This window comes from Trametes versicolor (genome assembly GCF_000271585.1).
Source record: "Trametes versicolor FP-101664 SS1 unplaced genomic scaffold TRAVEscaffold_4, whole genome shotgun sequence".
NCBI classification, from domain to species: Eukaryota; Fungi; Basidiomycota; class Agaricomycetes; order Polyporales; family Polyporaceae; genus Trametes; species Trametes versicolor.
The window spans coordinates 47,917-66,901 of NW_007360324.1; the positions used below are offsets into that span (position 1 = coordinate 47,917).

The 18,985-nt window shown below is 57.6% G+C and overlaps 6 protein-coding genes across 6 annotated transcripts; 3 read left to right on the forward strand and 3 right to left on the reverse strand.

The window, feature by feature from the left end:
* Window positions 1-388: 388 nt before the first annotated feature.
* TRAVEDRAFT_27730 (kinesin heavy chain) lies at window positions 389-4,607 on the reverse strand. Its single transcript, XM_008037859.1, has 17 exons — window positions 4,385-4,607; window positions 4,130-4,321; window positions 4,069-4,079; window positions 3,873-3,946; window positions 3,664-3,820; window positions 3,449-3,592; window positions 3,165-3,394; window positions 2,212-3,105; window positions 1,892-2,156; window positions 1,763-1,827; window positions 1,557-1,706; window positions 1,341-1,502; window positions 1,146-1,286; window positions 893-1,079; window positions 678-834; window positions 597-601; window positions 389-538 (listed from the first exon to the last, which is right to left on the reverse strand). The coding sequence occupies exons 1-17, from the start codon at window positions 4,417-4,419 to the stop codon at window positions 501-503; spliced, it is 2,907 nt and encodes a 968-aa protein (XP_008036050.1). The 5' UTR covers window positions 4,420-4,607; the 3' UTR covers window positions 389-500.
* A 179-nt stretch (window positions 4,608-4,786) lies between these two features.
* On the reverse strand, window positions 4,787-5,360 carry TRAVEDRAFT_164368 (Elf1-domain-containing protein). The gene is made up of 3 exons (XM_008038321.1): window positions 5,288-5,360; window positions 5,111-5,236; window positions 4,787-5,059 (listed from the first exon to the last, which is right to left on the reverse strand). Exons 1-3 carry the CDS (start codon window positions 5,346-5,348, stop codon window positions 4,917-4,919), a joined length of 330 nt encoding a protein of 109 aa, XP_008036512.1. The 5' UTR covers window positions 5,349-5,360; the 3' UTR covers window positions 4,787-4,916.
* Window positions 5,361-5,779: 419 nt separating this feature from the next.
* Window positions 5,780-9,627, forward strand: TRAVEDRAFT_164370 (kinesin-domain-containing protein; the record flags this gene model as incomplete). Its single annotated transcript, XM_008038322.1, has 7 exons — window positions 5,780-6,117; window positions 6,174-6,818; window positions 6,871-7,508; window positions 7,559-7,974; window positions 8,031-8,483; window positions 8,536-8,668; window positions 8,725-9,627. 7 exons carry the CDS (start codon window positions 5,780-5,782, stop codon window positions 9,435-9,437), a joined length of 3,336 nt encoding a protein of 1,111 aa, XP_008036513.1. The 3' UTR covers window positions 9,438-9,627.
* Window positions 9,628-10,880: 1,253 nt separating this feature from the next.
* Window positions 10,881-12,308, forward strand: TRAVEDRAFT_120946 (HET-domain-containing protein; the record flags this gene model as incomplete). The annotated part of the gene is made up of 2 exons (XM_008038323.1): window positions 10,881-11,229; window positions 11,263-12,308. Coding segments are annotated over 2 exons (1,395 nt in total), but the record flags the coding sequence as incomplete, so codon positions are not given.
* A 609-nt stretch (window positions 12,309-12,917) lies between these two features.
* On the forward strand, window positions 12,918-14,735 carry TRAVEDRAFT_118501 (glycosyltransferase family 15 protein; the record flags this gene model as incomplete). The annotated part of the gene is made up of 13 exons (XM_008038324.1): window positions 12,918-12,962; window positions 13,017-13,257; window positions 13,310-13,385; window positions 13,436-13,616; window positions 13,670-13,722; window positions 13,772-13,808; window positions 13,866-13,902; window positions 13,960-14,022; window positions 14,076-14,168; window positions 14,223-14,323; window positions 14,384-14,465; window positions 14,537-14,623; window positions 14,686-14,735. 13 exons carry the CDS (start codon window positions 12,918-12,920, stop codon window positions 14,733-14,735), a joined length of 1,146 nt encoding a protein of 381 aa, XP_008036515.1.
* Window positions 14,736-14,940: 205 nt separating this feature from the next.
* TRAVEDRAFT_120978 (kinase-like protein) lies at window positions 14,941-18,775 on the reverse strand (the record flags this gene model as incomplete). Its single annotated transcript, XM_008038325.1, has 11 exons — window positions 14,941-14,970; window positions 15,039-15,220; window positions 15,284-15,620; window positions 15,673-15,823; window positions 15,880-16,009; window positions 16,065-16,101; window positions 16,160-17,386; window positions 17,449-17,568; window positions 17,620-18,405; window positions 18,455-18,545; window positions 18,603-18,775. 11 exons carry the CDS (start codon window positions 18,773-18,775, stop codon window positions 14,941-14,943), a joined length of 3,264 nt encoding a protein of 1,087 aa, XP_008036516.1.
* Window positions 18,776-18,985: the final 210 nt, after the last annotated feature.

The following is an 18,985-nucleotide window of genomic DNA, read 5'->3' on the forward strand; positions in this document are numbered from 1 at the left end:
CCTCCCTCGCCCCTCCCACGCCCGCCTCCTCCTACCTCCGCGTCCTCCGCCCACCCAGCGCGCCCTCCGACCACGAACCGCTTCATTCCCGCCGAACCCGCACGCAGATCCCCCGTGACATGCGCCGCACTCGCCGACGGCGCTGTGGCAGGCTGTAGGTCCGCGTGAGTCCACCGTTGATCGAGCGGCCGCTTCCTGCACCGCCGCTTCCTCGTCGTCGGCTTCGCGGAGCCTGGTCGCATCACCTTCGCCGTGACACCGGCAGCGCGCGCAGTCCGCCGTCCGCGTCATCGCTTCGCTCGCGACGATAGCCCTGCCAGCAATTTTTCCTCGCTTGCCCGTTTGCGGGTCCATCATTTCCATTCATTGTATTTGCAAGCCCGATGGGCGATCGGCCGTTCCGTTGTGTATTACCGAGAGAATAATAATCGTGTAGGTTGGTACAAGCAGTGCGCTACGGTCCGTACGGCTAAGCATGAAAGCATCTGACGCGTGAAAGCCTATCGTGAGTTGAAGTTGAACCAAGATTGCCGTTTGGCTGTAGATGCAACCGTTAGCGAGTGATAAACACACAATCACCTCCGGCGAGTACGTACCGGTTCTGCACATACAACGCAAAGACAGCCGAAAGTGTAAGCAAGCAGCACCCATTCATACGCAATCGGCCAAAGACGCACCCGGAGTCCTCGTTCTGCAGCCTCGCCAAAGGGTTTGCGCTGCCCGCGGTCGGAGACGGTCCGGTGCTTGTGATGGCGGCGGCGTTCCCTCCACCGCCGCGGAGCGGCTTGGCAATCCGGCCAAAGCTTAATGGCGAGGACGAAGCGGCCTTTTGCGCTGAAACGGAGGCAAACTTCAGCCCGACAGTGCGGTAGGGCACAATTATGATCCTTACCGCGCGCCTGGTCGAGCCGTTCCTTCACCGCCTGCAGCTGCGCCTCGAACTTCTGGTTCTGCAGCACCAGGCGGCGGTCGGCCTCTTGTAAAAGCGCCTCGAGGTTCTGTATCCGCTCGTTGCGGGCCAGGAGCTTGCGCTCCGCGATCCCCGCCTCCTTCTTCAGGGCAGAGTTCTGGTCTACGAGCTAAAAATTGCGCGCCGCGCTATGAGCTAATGGCAGCTAACGCGTCCCTGGGAAGCCCCAGCGTACCTGCTTCTGCACGACGGTGAGCTGCTCGAGGTTGCGCTCGAGGAAGGCCATCTTCTTCTGTTGCGCCTTGCTGTTGCTGTTGCGGATGACGTTGTTGTATTGCTCCTTGATCTCGTCCAACTGGATCTCGAGCTCGACAACCTACGCGCAATGAGCATCATGACGAACACGCTTAATTGACAGTGTCCTCCTGACCTTCTCGCACCGGTTCTGGAGATCGCGCATGAGCGACTTCTTGACGCCGTCGAACTCGGCAAGCTGCACGCTGATAGCCTTCCGAGTGCGCTCGAGATCCTGCGCGCTCTCCGCAAGGTTCTTGCCGCCCTCGATGCCCGCCGAGGTGACCGCGAACGCACGCTGAAATTTTGCATCAGCGTCTTACTCTAAACCACACGAGGGGGTCTTCCATACCTTCAGTTCCTCATTGACGCTCTTCAGGCTGTCAATCGTGGCGTTAAGAGTGCGGATCTCGTTGCCCTTGAGCTCCAGCTGCTGCTTGAGGTCTACGACCTCCCCGGAATGGGCGTCGCGCTTGGCCGCGTACTGAGCCTCAAGTTTGTTCTGTATCACATTAGCTCGCCTGCAATTCAGTCCACCTAAAGGCCGATCAAACCTACCTTGAGCTCGGACATGGACTCCACGATGTCGACGTTGCTGACCTCCTCATCGTGGATGGTCTTCTCTGTGGAAGCGAACGAGTGATTGTCAGCATGCGCATATACCGGAGGTAAAATTTGAAAACGAACCGAGCAACTCCTCGTACTCGGTCTCGAGGCCGGAAATACGAGACTCGAGCTCATCACGGCGGCGCTGATGCATCTCATTCTCCTCCTGCACTTGCCTGAGACGGTCGACCGTCTCGCGGATGAGTGCCTGCGAGTCTGCAATGCGGCGGCGAAGCGAAACAATGTCGTCGTGTGACAGCGTGGACACGGCAGCGTCCGAATCGACGGCCTCGAGCTTCGCGAGAATTTGACGCAGCTGGTCGTCCTTCTCGGAGAAGGTCCCTTGCTATATGCAGTGGTCAGTGTGTGCCTAGAGTGCGACGGAGGCGGGGGCGACGTACGGCATCGAACTTCGCCATCATGAGTGCCATCTTCTCCTGCTTGCGCTTCTCCTTGTCCTCCGCGGACGCGTCCTTCTGGGCGGCCTTCAGGTCGGCGATCGTCTTCTTGAACTCCTCGAGCTCCGCCTTCGCGTCCTGGTTCTGCTCCTTGAGGATGTCGATGGTGATGATGCTCTCCTTGTTGTCGTAGTTGAGCCGCTCCACCTGCAAGCGCAGCTCGTTGAGCTGGCTGGACATCGTCTTGTTCTCGGTGGAGAGGGAGGACTCCTGCTCCTTCAGGAAAGTCAACTCCTCCTTCAGTTCCGACACGAGCTTCTCCGCTGCCTTGAGCGCGGATTCCCTCTCCCCGAGCTGATCGCTCAACTCGTTCTCGCGCTTGAGGAACTCCTCGCGCTCGTCCTTCTCCAGACCGACGACAGTGGGCGTCTGTGGCCGGCTTTCCAAGTCCCCGCGGAGGTCCTGGAGGAGGGGGTTGACAGGGGTCTGACTGCGAGTCGACGAAGGAGTAGGGGAAGCAGGGGCCTTCTTGGGCGCGGCGGGAGCGGGTGCACCGGCCTTGCCGGGAGCTGCCCAGTCGGCCTGGTCGACCTGACCTCCAGAGCGCCAGATAGCCAGCTCTGCCTCGAGAGCAGCGATATACTTCTGGTACGATGAGTTCGACGCATTCGCCTTCGACAAAAGGTGCTTGAGCTCGAGGGGCGAGAGCTCGGCGTTGACACGAGCGGTGTTCTTGATCGACTTCGCACGTATACCGAAACGCATTGTGGACAGGGTCTCAGCTTCGTTGTACGACGAAGGAGAACAGTTGATGATCAAAGTTGTCCGCGAGTTACCACCCAGCGACTCTTGCAAGATACGAGTGAGCTTCGAGTCGCGATATGGGACATGCTTCGCCTAGCCGCATACACTGGAGTTAACACCACTGTATCTTGGGTAGATGTATACGACGTCACCTTGCTGTCCGTGAGCGCGTTAATGACCATGCCCAGTGCCGACAAGGACTTGTTGATCTTCTTCGCCTCCTCCAAAGTCTGGCCAGACGCTCCCGTCTTACCGACTTTCTCGGAACCAGCCAGATCCACAAGATACAAGTTACCAGTCTTCTGGGCACCCGTCTCCGTATTCCGTTGGTTGATCGTGATGAGGAATATTGAGTGGGAACGAGAACTCTCCGCGTTCATGTCTATAGTTTTCGCGTACATCAGCACTAGCAGACGCATACATACGGCGTACGTACTCGTGGATGAGACAACACGCGCAGCACCTCCCTGCCGCATGATCTCGTACACCTCCCGGGCGCTGCTGACATAGTAATCGGAGAGGTTCTTGACGTAAACGCCCTTGGACTTCTCTTCGTGGACTTGTAGGTTATCGTTCTGGGCTATGAACGCGAACAAACACGTCATTATCAGTTTCAGAACGTCGACAACATCGGAGTAAGGCAATACTTACGAGCAAGCAAATCTCTGATCCTCTCGAGGTATATTTCCATGTACGAAACCTTCACGAGATACTCCAGGTGGGCATCCGATTCTACGATCGACTGGAAGATCTGCTCGGTTATACGGGGTATAAGACCTTTGAGGTCGGGGGAATCTATGTCGGCGCCCTAAGGTGGCACATGTCAGCACGATACGTAGACACAAACAGGTCCTACGAACCATCATGGTGAACGTCTTTCCACTACCGGTTTGACCGTACGCGAAGATCGTGCCGTTGTAACCGTCCAGGACATCTGCAAAGGCACATGATTAGCACCTCAATGAATGTCGATGTGATGACTTCATTCGGGGCAGTCTGAGCATCATGCTTTGGAAGCGGAATAGGTGGGTAGAATGCAGGGTGCTAATCGCTCACCCTTGACGATGCTGCGGGATGGTTAACGGAATATACGCGTCCGCGAGGAAGGAACACATACTCTTTCACTCCATAGTCGAAGACCTCATGCTGTTTCGTCCCCGGGGGAAACACCCTATCGAACGTGAAGCCATCCTTCTCCGGTCCTGAGCCTACTGTCGCCGAGCGTATTTGAACTGTCTGCAGGTTCTCGTCGAAGGCTACCACGATCTCTCCACCCTCCCGCTGCTCGATGGAATTGGGTGGTCGGAACCTGCCAGGGTCACCAACGTTTGGCAAAGCCGAGCACCATAGATGTCCCTGCCCAAATACTCACCGACAGACGACCTTGATATTCGTAGATGTTGACATCTTGAGTGTATGTTGCTAAAGACGCAGGTAAAGAGGGTCGGGTGTGGCTGATATGTTGCAGGTTTGATCGCCGAGGTATACGGCACGCGCACTGGAGAGGCGTGCCCTCTATGTGGAGACGAAGCCGAGTGAAGGAGAGTGGCAGAAGATAGAGACAAGCCTCGAGGCGGCCTTGCAGTCGGAGGACAAGTCCAAGGAGCTGAGGGCGAATGCGGACATGTACGTGCAGCCTATTTACGGCTGTTGTCAAGCACGCGCCAGCTACGCGCACGCGTCCTAAGCGCCCCATATCGAGCGAAGATGGCGCGTCCTCTGTGCGGACATAGAGGCACTATATGTTCAGCACCACGAGGAACGCGACATTGGAAGGTTCATGTTGTTTATTTAACAATACACAGGACGTGGTCATACAAGAGAATCTGAGATGAGTCCGGGAGAGATACGATGGGCGTACACTAAGAACGAAGGGTCGGGAGCAGGTCTGAAGGAGGGGCGATTCAGTCGTCGTCGCTACCCACGGAAGGAGCGCGAGCTGGTCTGCTCGAGGAAGCGACGGGTCTACGTGTCGTCGTGGCGTCTCTCTCAGCGGCGTCCGCAGCATCGATCCACTCCGAGTAGATGTCGATTGGCTCCGTAAGGTCTGCAGACATAGGTTTACATGACGGCTCGGAAGAGGAGAGCATATACGCACGGTTCGCCTTGCTTTGGTATCGCTGGTCACAAATTTTGCAGAACAGCTGCGCTACACCCTCCTTTCGGTCTATGCGAACAGACACAGATTTGTCATGGTGGCAGAAGAGACATGTGAAGTTTGTCTCTGTACACAGCGTCAGCAGCCAGACGATGAACGGACGGCATTCATGCGTACCGAGAGGGTCTTTCCTGCGCGGGCCGGTTGGCTTGCGGGAGGACTTTTTGCGTTTGCCCATGGTAGTTGGTCGAGTGACGCAGGAGGACGAGGACGGGACGGACGCGCGGGGGCGGGGCCGCCGGGGCGCAAGGCGCAAGCGCCGGTGTAATGAGATTCCCACGATACGGCCACGTGATGGACGCGACGCGCGCGGTGTTCAACTGCGAGCCGCGAGTCGGAGTCGGAGTCCCCTCTCTGAACGGAACTGCAATTGTTCTCTGTCCATCATTTCCCCTCTTGCCTCTGCCCTCCATGGCCTCTCGTCGCCCTCCGTCGCGCGTACGGACAACCGGCGCATCTGCTATGCCCCCGCCGTCCACCATTCGTCCCCGCTCTGTTCTCGCGAAATCCGACTCTTCTCAGAGATCAACCGCCACATTAGCCACCACTACCGACCATGCCTCAGAGGCCGGGCCCTCCAGCCTCCCCAAGAGCGGGCGGGAATCACAGATGAAGAATGCGCAACATGCAGATGTCGAGACCAACATTAAGGTCGTCATTCGATGCCGGCGGCGCTCCGAGCGCGAAATCCAAGACAACTCCCCGATAATCACCAGCATAAACGGGCCCAAGGGCGAAGACGTCACGATCGAAACTTCCGCACCCACCAACAACTTTGGCGTTGTTGCGCTACCCACAACAAGAACCTACCCGTTCGACATGGTCTTCGGTCCAGAGGCGGACCAAACATCCGTTTACCAAAATGTCGTCCACCCAATGCTGGAGGAGGTCCTGATGGGTTACAACTGTACGCTGTTTGCATATGGTCAGACTGGAACGGGTAAAACGTGAGCAGCCTCGATCCACCGGCTGTATAACGCAATTGACACGACCGTACGGATAGCCATACCATGCAAGGTGAACTCGGCACCACGCCGATGGGCAACCCTTGCTCCCAGGCAGGGATGATCCCTCGCGTGTTGTTCAAGCTCTTCCAGCATCTCGAAGCTACTTCCACAGACTACAGCGTCAAGATATCATATCTCGAGCTGTACAACGAAGAGCTGCGCGACTTGCTCGCCCCTGACCTCCCCGCTCCGACCGGGTCCAGCCAGCCCATGGGCATGGGCGTATACAAAGACGCGCCGGTACAGGCCAGCCTCAAACTGTTTGACGACGCGGGCAAGAAGGGCATCATTATTCAAGGACTAGAGGAGACACCGGTCAAAAACTCAGCTGATGCCCTCGCGCTGCTCACGAAAGGTAGTCACCGGAGGCAAATCGCGGCTACGAAGTTCAACGACCACTCAAGTCGCTCTCACTCTGTCTTCTCCATCACTATCCACACCACTGCATCCTCCGCCACCGGAGATGGCCTCTTACGGGTCGGTAAACTCAACCTGGTCGACCTTGCAGGATCGGAAAACATTGGCCGCTCGGGCGCTGAGAACAAGCGTGCGAGAGAGGCCGGTATGATCAACCAGAGCTTGCTGACTCTAGGGAGGGTGATCAACGCTCTCGTTGACGGTTCTTCCCATGTCCCCTATCGGTAAGCACTTCTGTACGACCGCCACCGATTCAAGACGCTCATCACCATATAGTGAGTCGAAACTTACGCGTCTTCTGCAAGACTCGCTCGGCGGGCGCACGAAGACGTGTATCATCGCCACTATCTCGCCCGCGCGATCGAACCTGGAAGAGACGCTCTCGACCCTCGACTACGCCATCCGCGCGAAGTCGATCCGCAACCGCCCGGAGGTGAACCAGCAGATGACGCGCAATGCGCTCATCAAGGACTATGTCGCGGAGATCACTCGTCTGCACGCCGACCTGCGTGCGGTCCGCGAGAAGAGCGGTATCATCTTGTCAGAGGAGTCCTGGGCGAAGATGTCTGCGGAGCAGGAGCTACGCGAGACCGAGCTGCAGGAGGCGACGAAGCAGGTCGAGATCCTCCAGAACCAGATGAAGGCCGTACGTGAAGAGTTCGAGGAGGCGATGGCGCTATTAGCTCGCACCGACGAAGAACTCCGCCACACGAAGACCCAGCTTGAGGGCACGACTGTTGAGCTGGCGGGCACGAAGCAACAGCTCATCGCTGTTGAGGGCGCGCTCGAGGAGGAGATCATGGTCCGACAGGCGCACCAGAAGAGCGAGGAAGCTCTCCATGGCGTCGTCCAGGAGTGGAAGTCGGTCGCGAAAGACTACGACAGTGAAGTGAATGCGCTGCATGGCAAGCTCGGTACGTCCCCAGGATCGATCTAACCACACCCTACTTATGATATCCCATAGATCGGAAATCGTCTGCGTTCGGGTCGAACATGAAGGCTGTCACCACGCACAGCAAGACCCTGTCCTCTGAGGCACAGACCATGTCCGCGAAGATGGATGGCTTCATGAAGTTGGCAACGCAGCATCTCAGCAAGGTCACGACCGAGACTGAGCAGTTCCAGACCAAGGAGCTGGAGGCGTTGTCCGCTATCTCCAATCGTCTCAAGGAGCAGCTCGAGAAGGTGCAGCAGGCTCTCGAGCTCATCCATTCCAAGGAAGACGCGTCGGCGGAGACCATCGAGACGATCCGAACCACCATCAGTGAGGCGCAGGAAAGCATGAAATCAGGTTTCGCGACATATGCGGACGAGCTCCACCAGCACTGTGAAGCGATATGCGAGGAAGCTCAAGCTTCCAGCCTCGCCAGCTGTGCTACCGTAAGTTATCTCTCCTGCCGCTATACCTTTCAACTGACGTCCACGCCCGACTTTAGGTTGAGAAAGCGTTCCAGGAGCTGGGTGCTCTTACCGAAGCAATCAAGCAGGAAGCTCTAGACTTCGTCGCTACCGAGCGTAAAACGCTTCAGGAAGCCAAGGCACTTGCCGACAACACCACTAACACGGAGATCCTTCGACTGCGGCAACAGAACTCCCTGCTGACGCGTCTACTGGAAACGGAACGCGTCGAAGCGAAGCGGTCTGCGGACGCGTTGCTCGAGCGCATCGCGGGACTCCTTGGCGACTACACTAACGAGCGCGACCGCAGCCTCCGTGGAACGTTCTCGGAGATGACCGAGAGCAACACCGTCGCGGAACGCGAAATGGAGCAGCTCGGCCAGAAGCAGGGTCAGCAGTTGGAGGCCGCTGTCGTCCGCGGAAGCGCATGGAGCGAACAGCTTGCGAAGAGGGGCGCGAATGGCAAGCGGTTGCGTGACGGCGGCATGAAGGTAAGCGCATCCGCAACGGCATTATGAATCCAGTCACTGAGAACTTTATCAGGCTCTGGATTCTGCGACGGTTTCGATACGTGACGGGATGACGGACGTGCGGGAGGCCATCTCGTCGTCGACTGCCGGGTTTAGCCAAGATCTACAGCGAACCATTCAGGACTCAGATACTACACTCAGTCAGGGTACGTCTCCAGTCACTGGGGGTTTCATGCGCATTTATTCATGAAATTATCCGCAGCATTCGACCGGGAGCATCGTGTCAAGCGTGCACGGATCGAAGCCACCGACGGTCTTGCAGCTGAAGCACAATCGGGCTACCGCTATATGCAGCGCGGGATCGGCTCCACGTCGCGCACGATCGAATCGGCCACGAGCCGTGTGCTCATCGAAACGTCTGGCATGTCCGCGGCGGTCGAGAACCTAAACGCGGCCGCCACCAGCTCGCTCGGAACCATCCGCAACACAACCCAGGGTCTCGCTGCCGAGGCGACGAGGGAGGACAAGCCCACCGGCTTGACGCCGCGGAAGCGCGGCCGACGAGTCGTGGAAGACTTGCCACGCACGGAGCCGAGAGAGGTTCTCGTCCGGCGGTGGCGGCAGCGTGGAATGTCCGCGGTGGGGAGCGAGACGTTCTTGGCCGAGCACCTACCTTTGCCTGAGGATGGCGACTCTCCGTCCGGGTCCCCGGAGTTCATGGCGGTCCACTCGCCCATCGAAGCTCTTGCGGAAGATCTGGAGAACGAACCTACCCCGCTCAATTCACCCCCTGCCCTCGTCAAGTCGCTGGCTTCGTCCGCATCCTCATCTTCCTCCGTTCCACCGGAGCTGCCCCCCGTAGTGGCCGTAAAGGTGCCGACCAAAGTTGTTGCTAACGCCACTGGCACTCTTACGGATCGGTCGACCAACATCGCTCGGAGACCTCAGCGCACTCGGCGGACCGTTCCAAGATGATTATACCCTCGCACGTCTCCGAGTCCGAGCCCCGGTTGCAGGCTCCAGTTCGTTCAGTTCGATGTTGTTACTTTATTCGTCGTTACGCTGTGGACTCATTTGCTATCCATTTCTCTGTCTATCGCATTGTACACCTTGGATGTGGAATGCACACAACCATCTAGTTCTGTATAGCTAATGCGGAGACCGGTACCCACAAACCCGGGACAAAGCACTAAGCCCCTACTCATTCCACCGTAGCCAAGCTTGAAAGCGTCAGATGTCGTGCCGGCCTCCTCTGCAACCACGGTATATTCCTTTAACTCTTGCTGTTTCGCTCTTTCACGTAGCACGCACTCATGGCCTCCTGGGGGCGCTTGCTCTCGCATGACATCAAAGGCCTCACTCCTCCGGTTAGACAGCAAGGACCAGGGGTAGATGGCTCGGAGGACATCGTTGTCGTCCTCCGATAGCAGGTATGTAGTCCTGCATACGTAAATCGATGTTGACGTCCATCTATCGGTTTCGGACGACTTCCTTGACAGATGGACGCGTCCGTGGTCCGCTCAGGACCCGGCGTCCGATGTGTACTGCAGAGGCTGTTCGTTGAAACTACCACTTGAGCCTCCCGCTTTTATCACCCTCGGCTGGCTTCACGATCGGTGTTTACAGGCCCTTGCTACTCTGACCCCCCAGGCCTCATGGGTTATGTTATCTCTCGAGTCTTATTGTACTGTTCCGAGGCCCGTGGTCGTAAGCACGCCCTACCGCCTAAACCTCCCTCCATCTGCCAAGCTTGTTGGGAAGGTCCGTTTGCTGCCCACCTCGGATTGCTTTGCAAGCGGAATCTTCTTTCTCTCTGGCCAGAATCTACGCACCCTCTCTGGCCGAACTTGTCGACACACTGGTGGGCCGGCGGCCGTTATTCATATTCAACATCCCGGGCACAGCTCGAGTGCGGCTCCGCTTCGGGCTGCGCGTGGTGTCAGCTACTCCTCCGTATTCTGCATTCTTCGGCACTACTTGGGATGACACACAAGCCTTTAAACGCCTCGTTGTCCATCGATGTGGGAAAAGACAGGTCCCCTCACTTATATGCTCTGTGTACACCAACCAACCTGCAGGCGCTCAGTGTGGTCATCGACGGCTTCAAACGGTACCGTTTCTCTAGGTGCGTGCACACAACCCCAGGTCTGTTCCCATTCGCTCTAGGCGCAGGACCGCAATTGACAAATACCACCAGATGACCCCGCAGCGTGGCATGTCATCACCCGAAGCCCTATCTTAGACGTTGGCTCCCCACATGCCTTCAATCTCGCAAGGGCATGCATCGACGAATGTGTCAAAGGACATCAACTGTGCTGCACAATCTCCTCCCTAGATCCTCTTCTCCCTACGCGGCTGGTCGACTGCACAGACCCTGGTCGCCCACGCCTGATCTTGACCGGGGAAAGACGTGGTACATACCTCGCCCTCAGCTATGTGTGGGGCGAGACTCAACCCCACCGTACTACCACGTCCAACCTATCGGTCTACACGGACGGGATTGCCCTCCCTCTCCTCCCCCAAACCCTCCGCGATGCCATCCGTGTCACATATTCCCTCGGCTTCCGGTACCTCTGGGTGGATAGCCTGTGCATCATCCAGGATTCAAGCGAGGACATGCGACATGAAATCGGGTGTATGCATCTCATCTACCGTCATGCATACCTCACCATCATCGCCGCCAGCTCGACGCGGGCCAGCTCGGGCTTCCTCCAACCACGACCGGCGGCACCACATGACATCGCTCTGCCTTTCATCTGTCCCTCACGTTCTTCTACATCCGGCGCGGGAGGCGATACAGCGGAGGTGGGCACGGTGCACCTCGCCGACGTGAACAGGGTTGTGCGATACAGCCACACGCAGGAGCCGATCAGCGCGCGGGGCTGGTGTCTGCAAGAGTACTACATGTCTTCCCGCGCGCTCATCTTCACGTCGGAAACAGTCCAGTTCAGGTGCCAAGCAGCCACACAGAACGTCGGGAACGCGTTCTACGATACAGAACAGGAGCAACGCTTGCCCCCTGTGCTCTTCCGCACGGATGCACGGCCCATAGAGCGCGACTCCGAGGAATGGTCCGCGGTACACAACGCTTGGTACAGGATCGTAGAAGACTACACTGGACGCACCGTCGGCAAGCCATCGGACAAACTCGTTGCGTGCGGTGCGATAGCGGAGGTGTTTCATCGCATCCGACGCGCAGAGGCCTTGGGATACCTGGCTGGCTTGTGGTACGACACGCTCCTCGAAGACCTGCTTTGGGGACGGCCTGATGGGGCTCCCTATTTGTGTCGTCCGCCGGGTTTTCGTGCCCCGTCATGGTCCTGGGCCACCGTGGATGGGCGGGTGTGGATGTTGGGGAACCTCTGGATGGGCCCGGGCAAGAGAGCCACTGCGGAGGTAATCCATGCGAAGGTAGACCTCAAAGACCCAGAGCTTCGATTTGGACAAGTGACCGGTGGGTTCGTCGTGTTGCGCGGGGCGATCATACCGTGTGGATTGTGTCCGTCCGGTGGAACCCTGCATGACATCCTACTGCCGCCTGTTCGATGGCCGGGAGCATGCTGCGGGCTCTTCGGTGGTCACGATCACGAAGTCGCACTTTCCAAGGCCGTGTCTATCGACCATGAGGCTGATGTAAATCAACAGACAGTATGGCTCGTCCCGCTCTTGCGGGAGGAGTTGTATAGGTCCATGGTGGGCCTTGTTGTCATACCCGTTGTACTGTCGAACGCCTGTGAAATGGCGAGTAAGAATGTGTATCGCAGGATTGGAATTTTCAGACTACCTAACTCTGCGGATGAGCTGTATTTCGACACATTGCCAGTAGTGGAGATGCAGCTTGTATGAACTTACTTTCTGAGTCTCTCACACATTATTCCAGCCTACACATACGCTAGTGACGTCGCGATTACGGTGTGTTGGTGTGCGAAGTGTCATGGAACGGTCCGTAACATGGTGACAATGCCGGTAGGCTTTACGGAGTAAACACACGTTGAACATCGGCATCGGTCGTCTCTTTCTCTGCCTATGTGAACATGGTGTCCGCACGAGCGGCAACACCTCGCAAACGTGGCCAAGTGCTGGGATTCGTATGGGACATTCAAAATAAGCCTGAGATGACCTGGATGGAGCGGTGTACAAGCCAATCGTGCCCACTCTGCGGGTGCGGGCGGCACGACCGTGAGTGGATATACAGCCCTCTGAGCTGCGACCTGAGCTGCGAGGGTCGGGAGGGCCAAGGATGATGGAGAGAACTCGGAGATGTGGATGAGCTTAAGTGTATAGATCGCCGGAGACGCCCAGGCTTGGAGGCTGGCTGCTGCGCCGAGTCCGGACATCGCCTCCACAACTTCCGCTTCTCGTCTCTCATCCCTTCCCTTCCACTCCCTCTCTCCCCCAGCACCCGTCCCTCGTTAACGCACACGGCCTCTCGTAGGCTCGACACCGTCGCCCATCATGATGACGCCTATGCGTTATGTGGTATTGGTGCTGGGCATCATTGTAAGCTCTCCGCGCAGTCCACTGCCTGCTGTTATATTGACTCTGGCCACGTAGATCAGCTTGCACTTCCTCCTCAGCTTCTCTCACGAGGAGTATGGCCGCGCGACCTCTCTCACCAACCTGTCAGAACACTTTGGCGGTGCCAAGACCCACCCGCCGTACCAGGACGGCGTTCCGGAGGACTACTACGTCACGCCGAACCCCTCGCCAAAAGGCAGACGGGCGAATGCTACCTTTGTCTTCTTGGCTCGCAACAGTGATCTCAGTGGTGTGGCCGTGAGCATGAAGCAAGTCGGTGAGTACGCCTCAGCAATGTGGTGACGGGTCGCGCCTCATGCGACTCCCAGAGGACCGTTTCAACAAGGAATTCCAGTACCCCTACGTGTTTTTGAACGAGGAACCCTTCTCAGAAGAATTCAAGGAGTGCGTATCTCGCCCCCTTGATTGGAGCCATTCCTAATGAACTCGTCCAGCCGTGTGCAAACCCTCACCGACTCCAAGATCGAATTTGGCCTCATCCCGAAGGAGGAATGGGTTCAGCCGGAATGGATAGACGAGGCCCGTGCCACCGCTGCGCGCAAGGACATGATGGAAAAGAACGTCATCTACGGTGGAAGCGTCCCCTACCGCAACATGTGTCGGTTCAACTCTGGCGTGAGTTACGAATGTCTCAGACACAGGCTGCTTGAATGCTGAAGAGCGTACAGTTCTTCTACAGACATGAGCTACTCGCCAAGTACAAGTACTACTGGCGTGTCGAGTGAGTGTGCATTGTTTTATTCCGCCGAATAACACTGATCCGGAAGCAGGCCTGACGTCAACTTCTTCTGTGATATTCACTACGACGTATGATTATCTTCATTGGCTCGTCTTGGCTTTTAGTTGATACGATGTCTTCTGTAGCCCCTGCTCTTCATGCAGGACGAGAAGAAGGTTTACGGTCAGTGCCGAAGTGTTGACCTATGTGCACGCCGCTGAACCCCGTCATCCTGCTTAGGCTTCACTGTGTCGCTCTATGAGTACCCGGCTACTATTCCGACCCTGTGGGACGCGGTCAAAGGTAGGATATACGCGTCAGATTTGAGGTCTGCATTGACTGACCTTGCTTTGCAGAGTTCACTGAGGCGAACCCTGAGCTCTTGCCGAAAGATAATGCCCAGAGATTCGTCTCTGACGATGGAGGCCAGACCTACAACAACTGCCACTGTACGTGCATCTAGCCATCGACTGGCTCCATGACTAACGTTCTGACTCGTGCAGTCTGGAGTAACTTCGAGATCGGTGACCTTGACTTCTGGCGCGGCGAGGCTTACACAAAGTTCTTCGACTTCCTCGACAAGAAGGGCGGCTTTTACTACGAGGTACGGATATCCCACACTCCCTCCACAGTGGATTGGCGTGCTGATACTTCGGCACCGCAGCGGTGGGGCGACGCGCCAGTACACAGCATTGGCGCCGCGCTGTTCGCAAAGAAGGACCAGATCCACTTCTTCAACGACATCGGTGCGTAGTCCTCTGCTTTCCGCCGGTCGTTGCCTGGTCACCGACAGATCGCTGATCCCGGGCATCGACAGGATACCGGCACAACCCCTTCCAACACTGCCCACAAGGCGAGGCGCACAAGAAGGGCAAGTGCTGGTGCGACCCGAAGGACAACTTCGGTGAGTGTGGCCGACATGTCCAGGGTGTTCCGTCCGAGGCTGACATTACGATATTACTACAGATTACGAGTGGTACAGTTGCCTCAAGCGCTACGACGGTCTGTTCAATTGAGCCTCCGGCCTGTGGTCCTTGTATATCCTCCTTTCCCGTACAGTATTTATCTCCGCGTACCCTCTGTACCAGGCGTCTGTTGGTCATACACGACGAAGCAATGCTCGAGATTCCTCGAGATACAAAACTCTGCTTCGAGCCTGCGTGCAGTACAGAATGCGGCCAGTATTGTGCGGACACGAGCACCTCGTAAGCCCTCGACGTGCTATAGGATGGACTGCGAGTAATACTGGAACTGTTATCCGTGCGCAAAACTGTGTCAACAGGCGTCGTTTCGTGGTAGACAATATCACAAGAACTTACGGAGTCGTATAGTCTTGTCCAGTTTGACCCTAGCGACGCGTCGATGAGCCGCTGGACGTGCTCCTCGACAGCAGCCTGCGTGAGGCCCTGCTGGAAGCGGTCTCGCAACATCGATGCCGTCTGCTCGCCGAACGCGACGAAGCACGGCAACCCCGAGTCCTTCTGCATGAGTTCCACCAGCGCTACGAGAAACCCGCCGTCAACTTTCCAAATATCAGCACAGACGACGGCTAGAATCCACTCACTGACGATACGATCGCAATGCTTGCGCGCGGCGTCGAAGCCCTCGCGGAAGAGCTTGCGGAACTCGCGATATGCAGGTGCGTCGAGCCCACCGAGGACCTCGATGTACTCGAGCGGGAGCTTGAACGGCGCGGCCTCGAAGCCGATGTTGCCCGGGGAGTTCGCGAGCATGAACCCAAAGTCGATGTGGATGAGGTGCCCGTCGCGGTCGAGCAGGATGTTCCCGTTGTGCCGGTCCTTGATCTGCAGCAGATGCGTCACGAGCGAGTACCCCGCGAGCGATTTCGCAAAGTTGCGTTGTGCGCGCGCGAACTTCGCCGACGACGGGTCACCGTACGTCTTGTGTAACGTGTGAGCACGGACGGACGCGGAGTAACGTGATAAAGCTTACCGTCTTGAAGTGATCGAGGAGGGTGACGTGCCCGAACCGGCCCTCTGCGAGTCTCCGCGCGTACTCGGCTTTCTTGATGGAGTGTATTGAGACGGCGTCGGTGATCGTCTCGACAAGCCCGGACGAGTTGCCCGTGATGAGGATGCGGAAGCTGGAGGCAGACCGCATGTCGGCGACCAAGAGGCTTGCACGGACAGGTCGACTCACTAGCGCACCCAACACTGGCAGTTCTCGTCCTTCCATATCTTCTCAAACTCCTGTATGAGTTGCACCGCAAGCTGTTCTTGTCGCAGGTCACCGCCAGTCTTGACGATGACGGACACGCAATCCCAGTTGGCTGCACCAAACGTGTCAGGTAACGAACGATCGGGAGTCCACTGAAAATGGCTTACCGAGATGGCCGTACGGCGACGCCTGTCGTACTCGAGCCTGACAAACGCGTGCTCAGCCCTCGTCTGCGGACTGCACGCACCGCGCCAGGACAAACCTTCTTCGCAGCCCACGACTCGCTGAACACCACGGCGGATGGGTCCGCCTTGCTCAGCTCCCGCCGGATGATGCCCTCGTCTTCCGCCGTCTTCATGTCCCCGTTCGCAGTACTGATCTGCACCGAGGCCTCGTTCACGCCGTTCTCGCGCATCCGCGCCATCCGCTCCTCCTCCAGCGCCAGCATCTCCTCCATGATGCGGTCCCGGATCGCCGCTGCCTCAGACGCCTGCAGCTTCATCCGTAACACCTCCGTGGCCGCCCCGGGACCGGGTGGTGGCGCGATGCCGTTGGCAGGCACGCCCGTGATCCAGCTCGTTCCGGGAAGCCAACGTAGGGGCGCGCCGAGCATGGAGGTCTCAGGTGGGGGAGCAGGCATCCCCGGGGCGGTGACAGCGGTGACAGGTTCCCGTACGAGGCTCGCGTTCAGCTGCGCGAGCATGACCGCCGCCGTTCGCATTCGCTCGGAGTACTCGTCCAACGACAGCACGCGCGTCGGAGGCACCGCTGGCTGGCTTTGCTGACGCAGCATGGGGGTACTTGGGCCACTCAGAGGGGGCCGTAGGACAGAAGAGGGTATACTGAGGCCGAGGGAAGGGGTATGCGAGCTGCCGAACGGGTCGTGCCTGTCGAGGAGGGGGGTGTCGGGGTTCGAAGATGTCCGCGACCACGTCACCATGTCAAGTTCCTTGTTCTTCGGCGGAGGAGGTAGGACGATGGAGTCGGAGATGTCGATCTCGTTCGCGCGGAGGGAGCTCTCCGTGCCGTAGAGCTGCTCTACGAGATCTATCTCTTCCTCTTCCGTTGGTGAAGGAGAGAGTACTGAAGGCGACGCGACAGGTGCTTCGAGCGCGGATGATGGTTCTGCGTCGTCCCCAGCGTCGTTGCCCAGAGCTGCCTCAGATCCGTTCACCTGGTCAGGGATGATCACGGAAGGCCGCGGATGAGCCTCGCTCTTGGTGAAGGATACGAGGTCTCTTGACGTCCCCTTCGCCTCGCTCTCCTTCACCACTATCCTCTTGAGAATCTCCTTGTTCGCCCGTTTGCCGGGGTCGAAGTCTAGATCTCCGTGGAGAATCTCGACGAGTAATAGATATGGCGCACGCTCAGCTGAGTTGAGCACGACGCTTTCACCCGGAGGTATTCGCACAATCCGGTGGTGCGGTTGCGGGATTGATTGTGGTGGTTCAACTGTGTCAGAGGACGTACACCACATCGGCATGCAAATCTGGCCACGGCGCAATATCAGTGACTGGTACAGACTTCGCAACCCGCTACGCATGAACTGACCTCGGCCGGTAGCATGTGGTTAAGGCCCGTCAGCTCTGCTCTTAGGGCGCTGACACGAGCGGGTTTAGGCACGACCAACAGCTTGTGGCAGATGTTTTCCAGAGCCAAAATAAATTGTACCTGTATGCACGCTCAATTCAGAGCTCGTGAGCTGGCATACACTAAACGCACCTCTGAGCTACAATAATGGGAGCGCAACATATGCATCTGGGAAGCAAAATCATACTTCTGCAGCAGCAGCTCTGCTTTCGGAAGACTGCTTGGTCTGTACGGGTGTCGCGAGGGGAAAGATGGAGTGGATTGGAACGGCGACGCGGCGGTAGTGACCGGTTTGGGCGGCGCATCCTCCTGTCCGAAGGGATCTTCTGACAGACGAGGTCGCCTAATGTCACGTAAATGAAGCGGAAGCGCTGGGCTTGTCTGCGCGGCGATGGTCTGCCTTCGAGAGGTTGATCGCGAAGGGATAGCAGACAGTGTGCGAGAGTCATTGCGTTCTGCGTGCCCTTGTGAGGGCCCTTCGCCGCTGGGGTCCGGGGAATCGACGGAGTCCTCGTCTTCGCCCAGGCTTTCCCCGGTGGACTGTATGGAAACGGTCCGGACGATACCATCCTCGTCATTCCGCTCTATACTTTTGATATCTTGACCCTGCTCATCGATACTGCCTTGCTCGATCGCAACCGGACCCATGATTTGAGTAAGTGGAGGCATACCAGGTACGCCTGCCAAGACCATCCCAATGCCGACCAAAGCGGGTTCTACATGCGGCCATACCTTCCTCCGCAGAGGTCGGAGTTGCGACGGGAGACTGAGCGCGGAGTAGGGGGTGGAATGGTCAGGGAGGTCGCCGAAGACAATCTCATGGCACTCGTGAATGACCCGTTGGCATATGAGGAAGGAAACGGGATTCGAGCGAGGTTGAGTGAGGTCCTTGAGGTATGCTTGCATATACCATAGGGTCTAGTCCGTTCAGTACACGAATACTAGCACGAACCACACAGAGACGCACCAGCATAGCAATATGTGTGGACTTGTGGGAGATCTCGACCACGAAGCTTTCCAAAGCTTTAGACCGGGACGGTCTTGTTACGAGAAGATGGCTGACATGTGCATATGTCAGGTCCAAATTCTACGGTTTCTGCTGCGTACGTGATCACCATATGAAGCCCCATACTTCGCGGAGGTCCTGGGTATCGAGTTCTCTGAGGCGCCTGGTGAGGTAGTACGTGATTCCGATGTTGTCCGCATAGATCCTGAGATATTGGAGGGCAACATGAACAGAAAAGAAGGACGGCGAAAGGAAGAGACGGAGAAGGAGGGCATGCGACATGAGGGGAGAAACAGAGGTGGCCGCTGTGAGCAAGAGGCTTGAGTGTTGCTTCAGTGGTGGACGCGAGTCCGCGACGTGCATCCAGATCCCGTTGCCCGATCTCAGATTCCCCGGACGCGCCGCCCTGCCACAGGCGCTTATTGCATCTCTCCCGCTCCCCTGCTCGAATCGACTCGCCCACCGCGGCCCTCGCTCTCCGCACCGTCCAGC

Bases quoted from the DNA above. Each gene is read 5' to 3' on its own strand.
- TRAVEDRAFT_27730 (XM_008037859.1), bottom strand. From the start codon at position 4,419: ATGTCAACATCTACGAATATCAAGGTCGTCTGTCG. The intron at 3,821-3,872 runs GTTCGTAGGACC...GTGCCACCTTAG, and splicing joins GAAAGACGTTCACCATGATG to GGCGCCGACATAGATTCCCC. The intron at 1,503-1,556 runs GTATGGAAGACC...GCAAAATTTCAG, and splicing joins GCGTCAATGAGGAACTGAAG to CGTGCGTTCGCGGTCACCTC.
- TRAVEDRAFT_164368 (XM_008038321.1), bottom strand. From the start codon at position 5,348: ATGGGCAAACGCAAAAAGTCCTCCCGCAAGCCAACCGGCCCGCGCAGG. The intron at 5,237-5,287 runs GTACGCATGAAT...CGCTGTGTACAG, and splicing joins GCGCAGGAAAGACCCTCTCG to AGACAAACTTCACATGTCTC. The intron at 5,060-5,110 runs GTGCGTATATGC...CTATGTCTGCAG, and splicing joins ATACCAAAGCAAGGCGAACC to ACCTTACGGAGCCAATCGAC.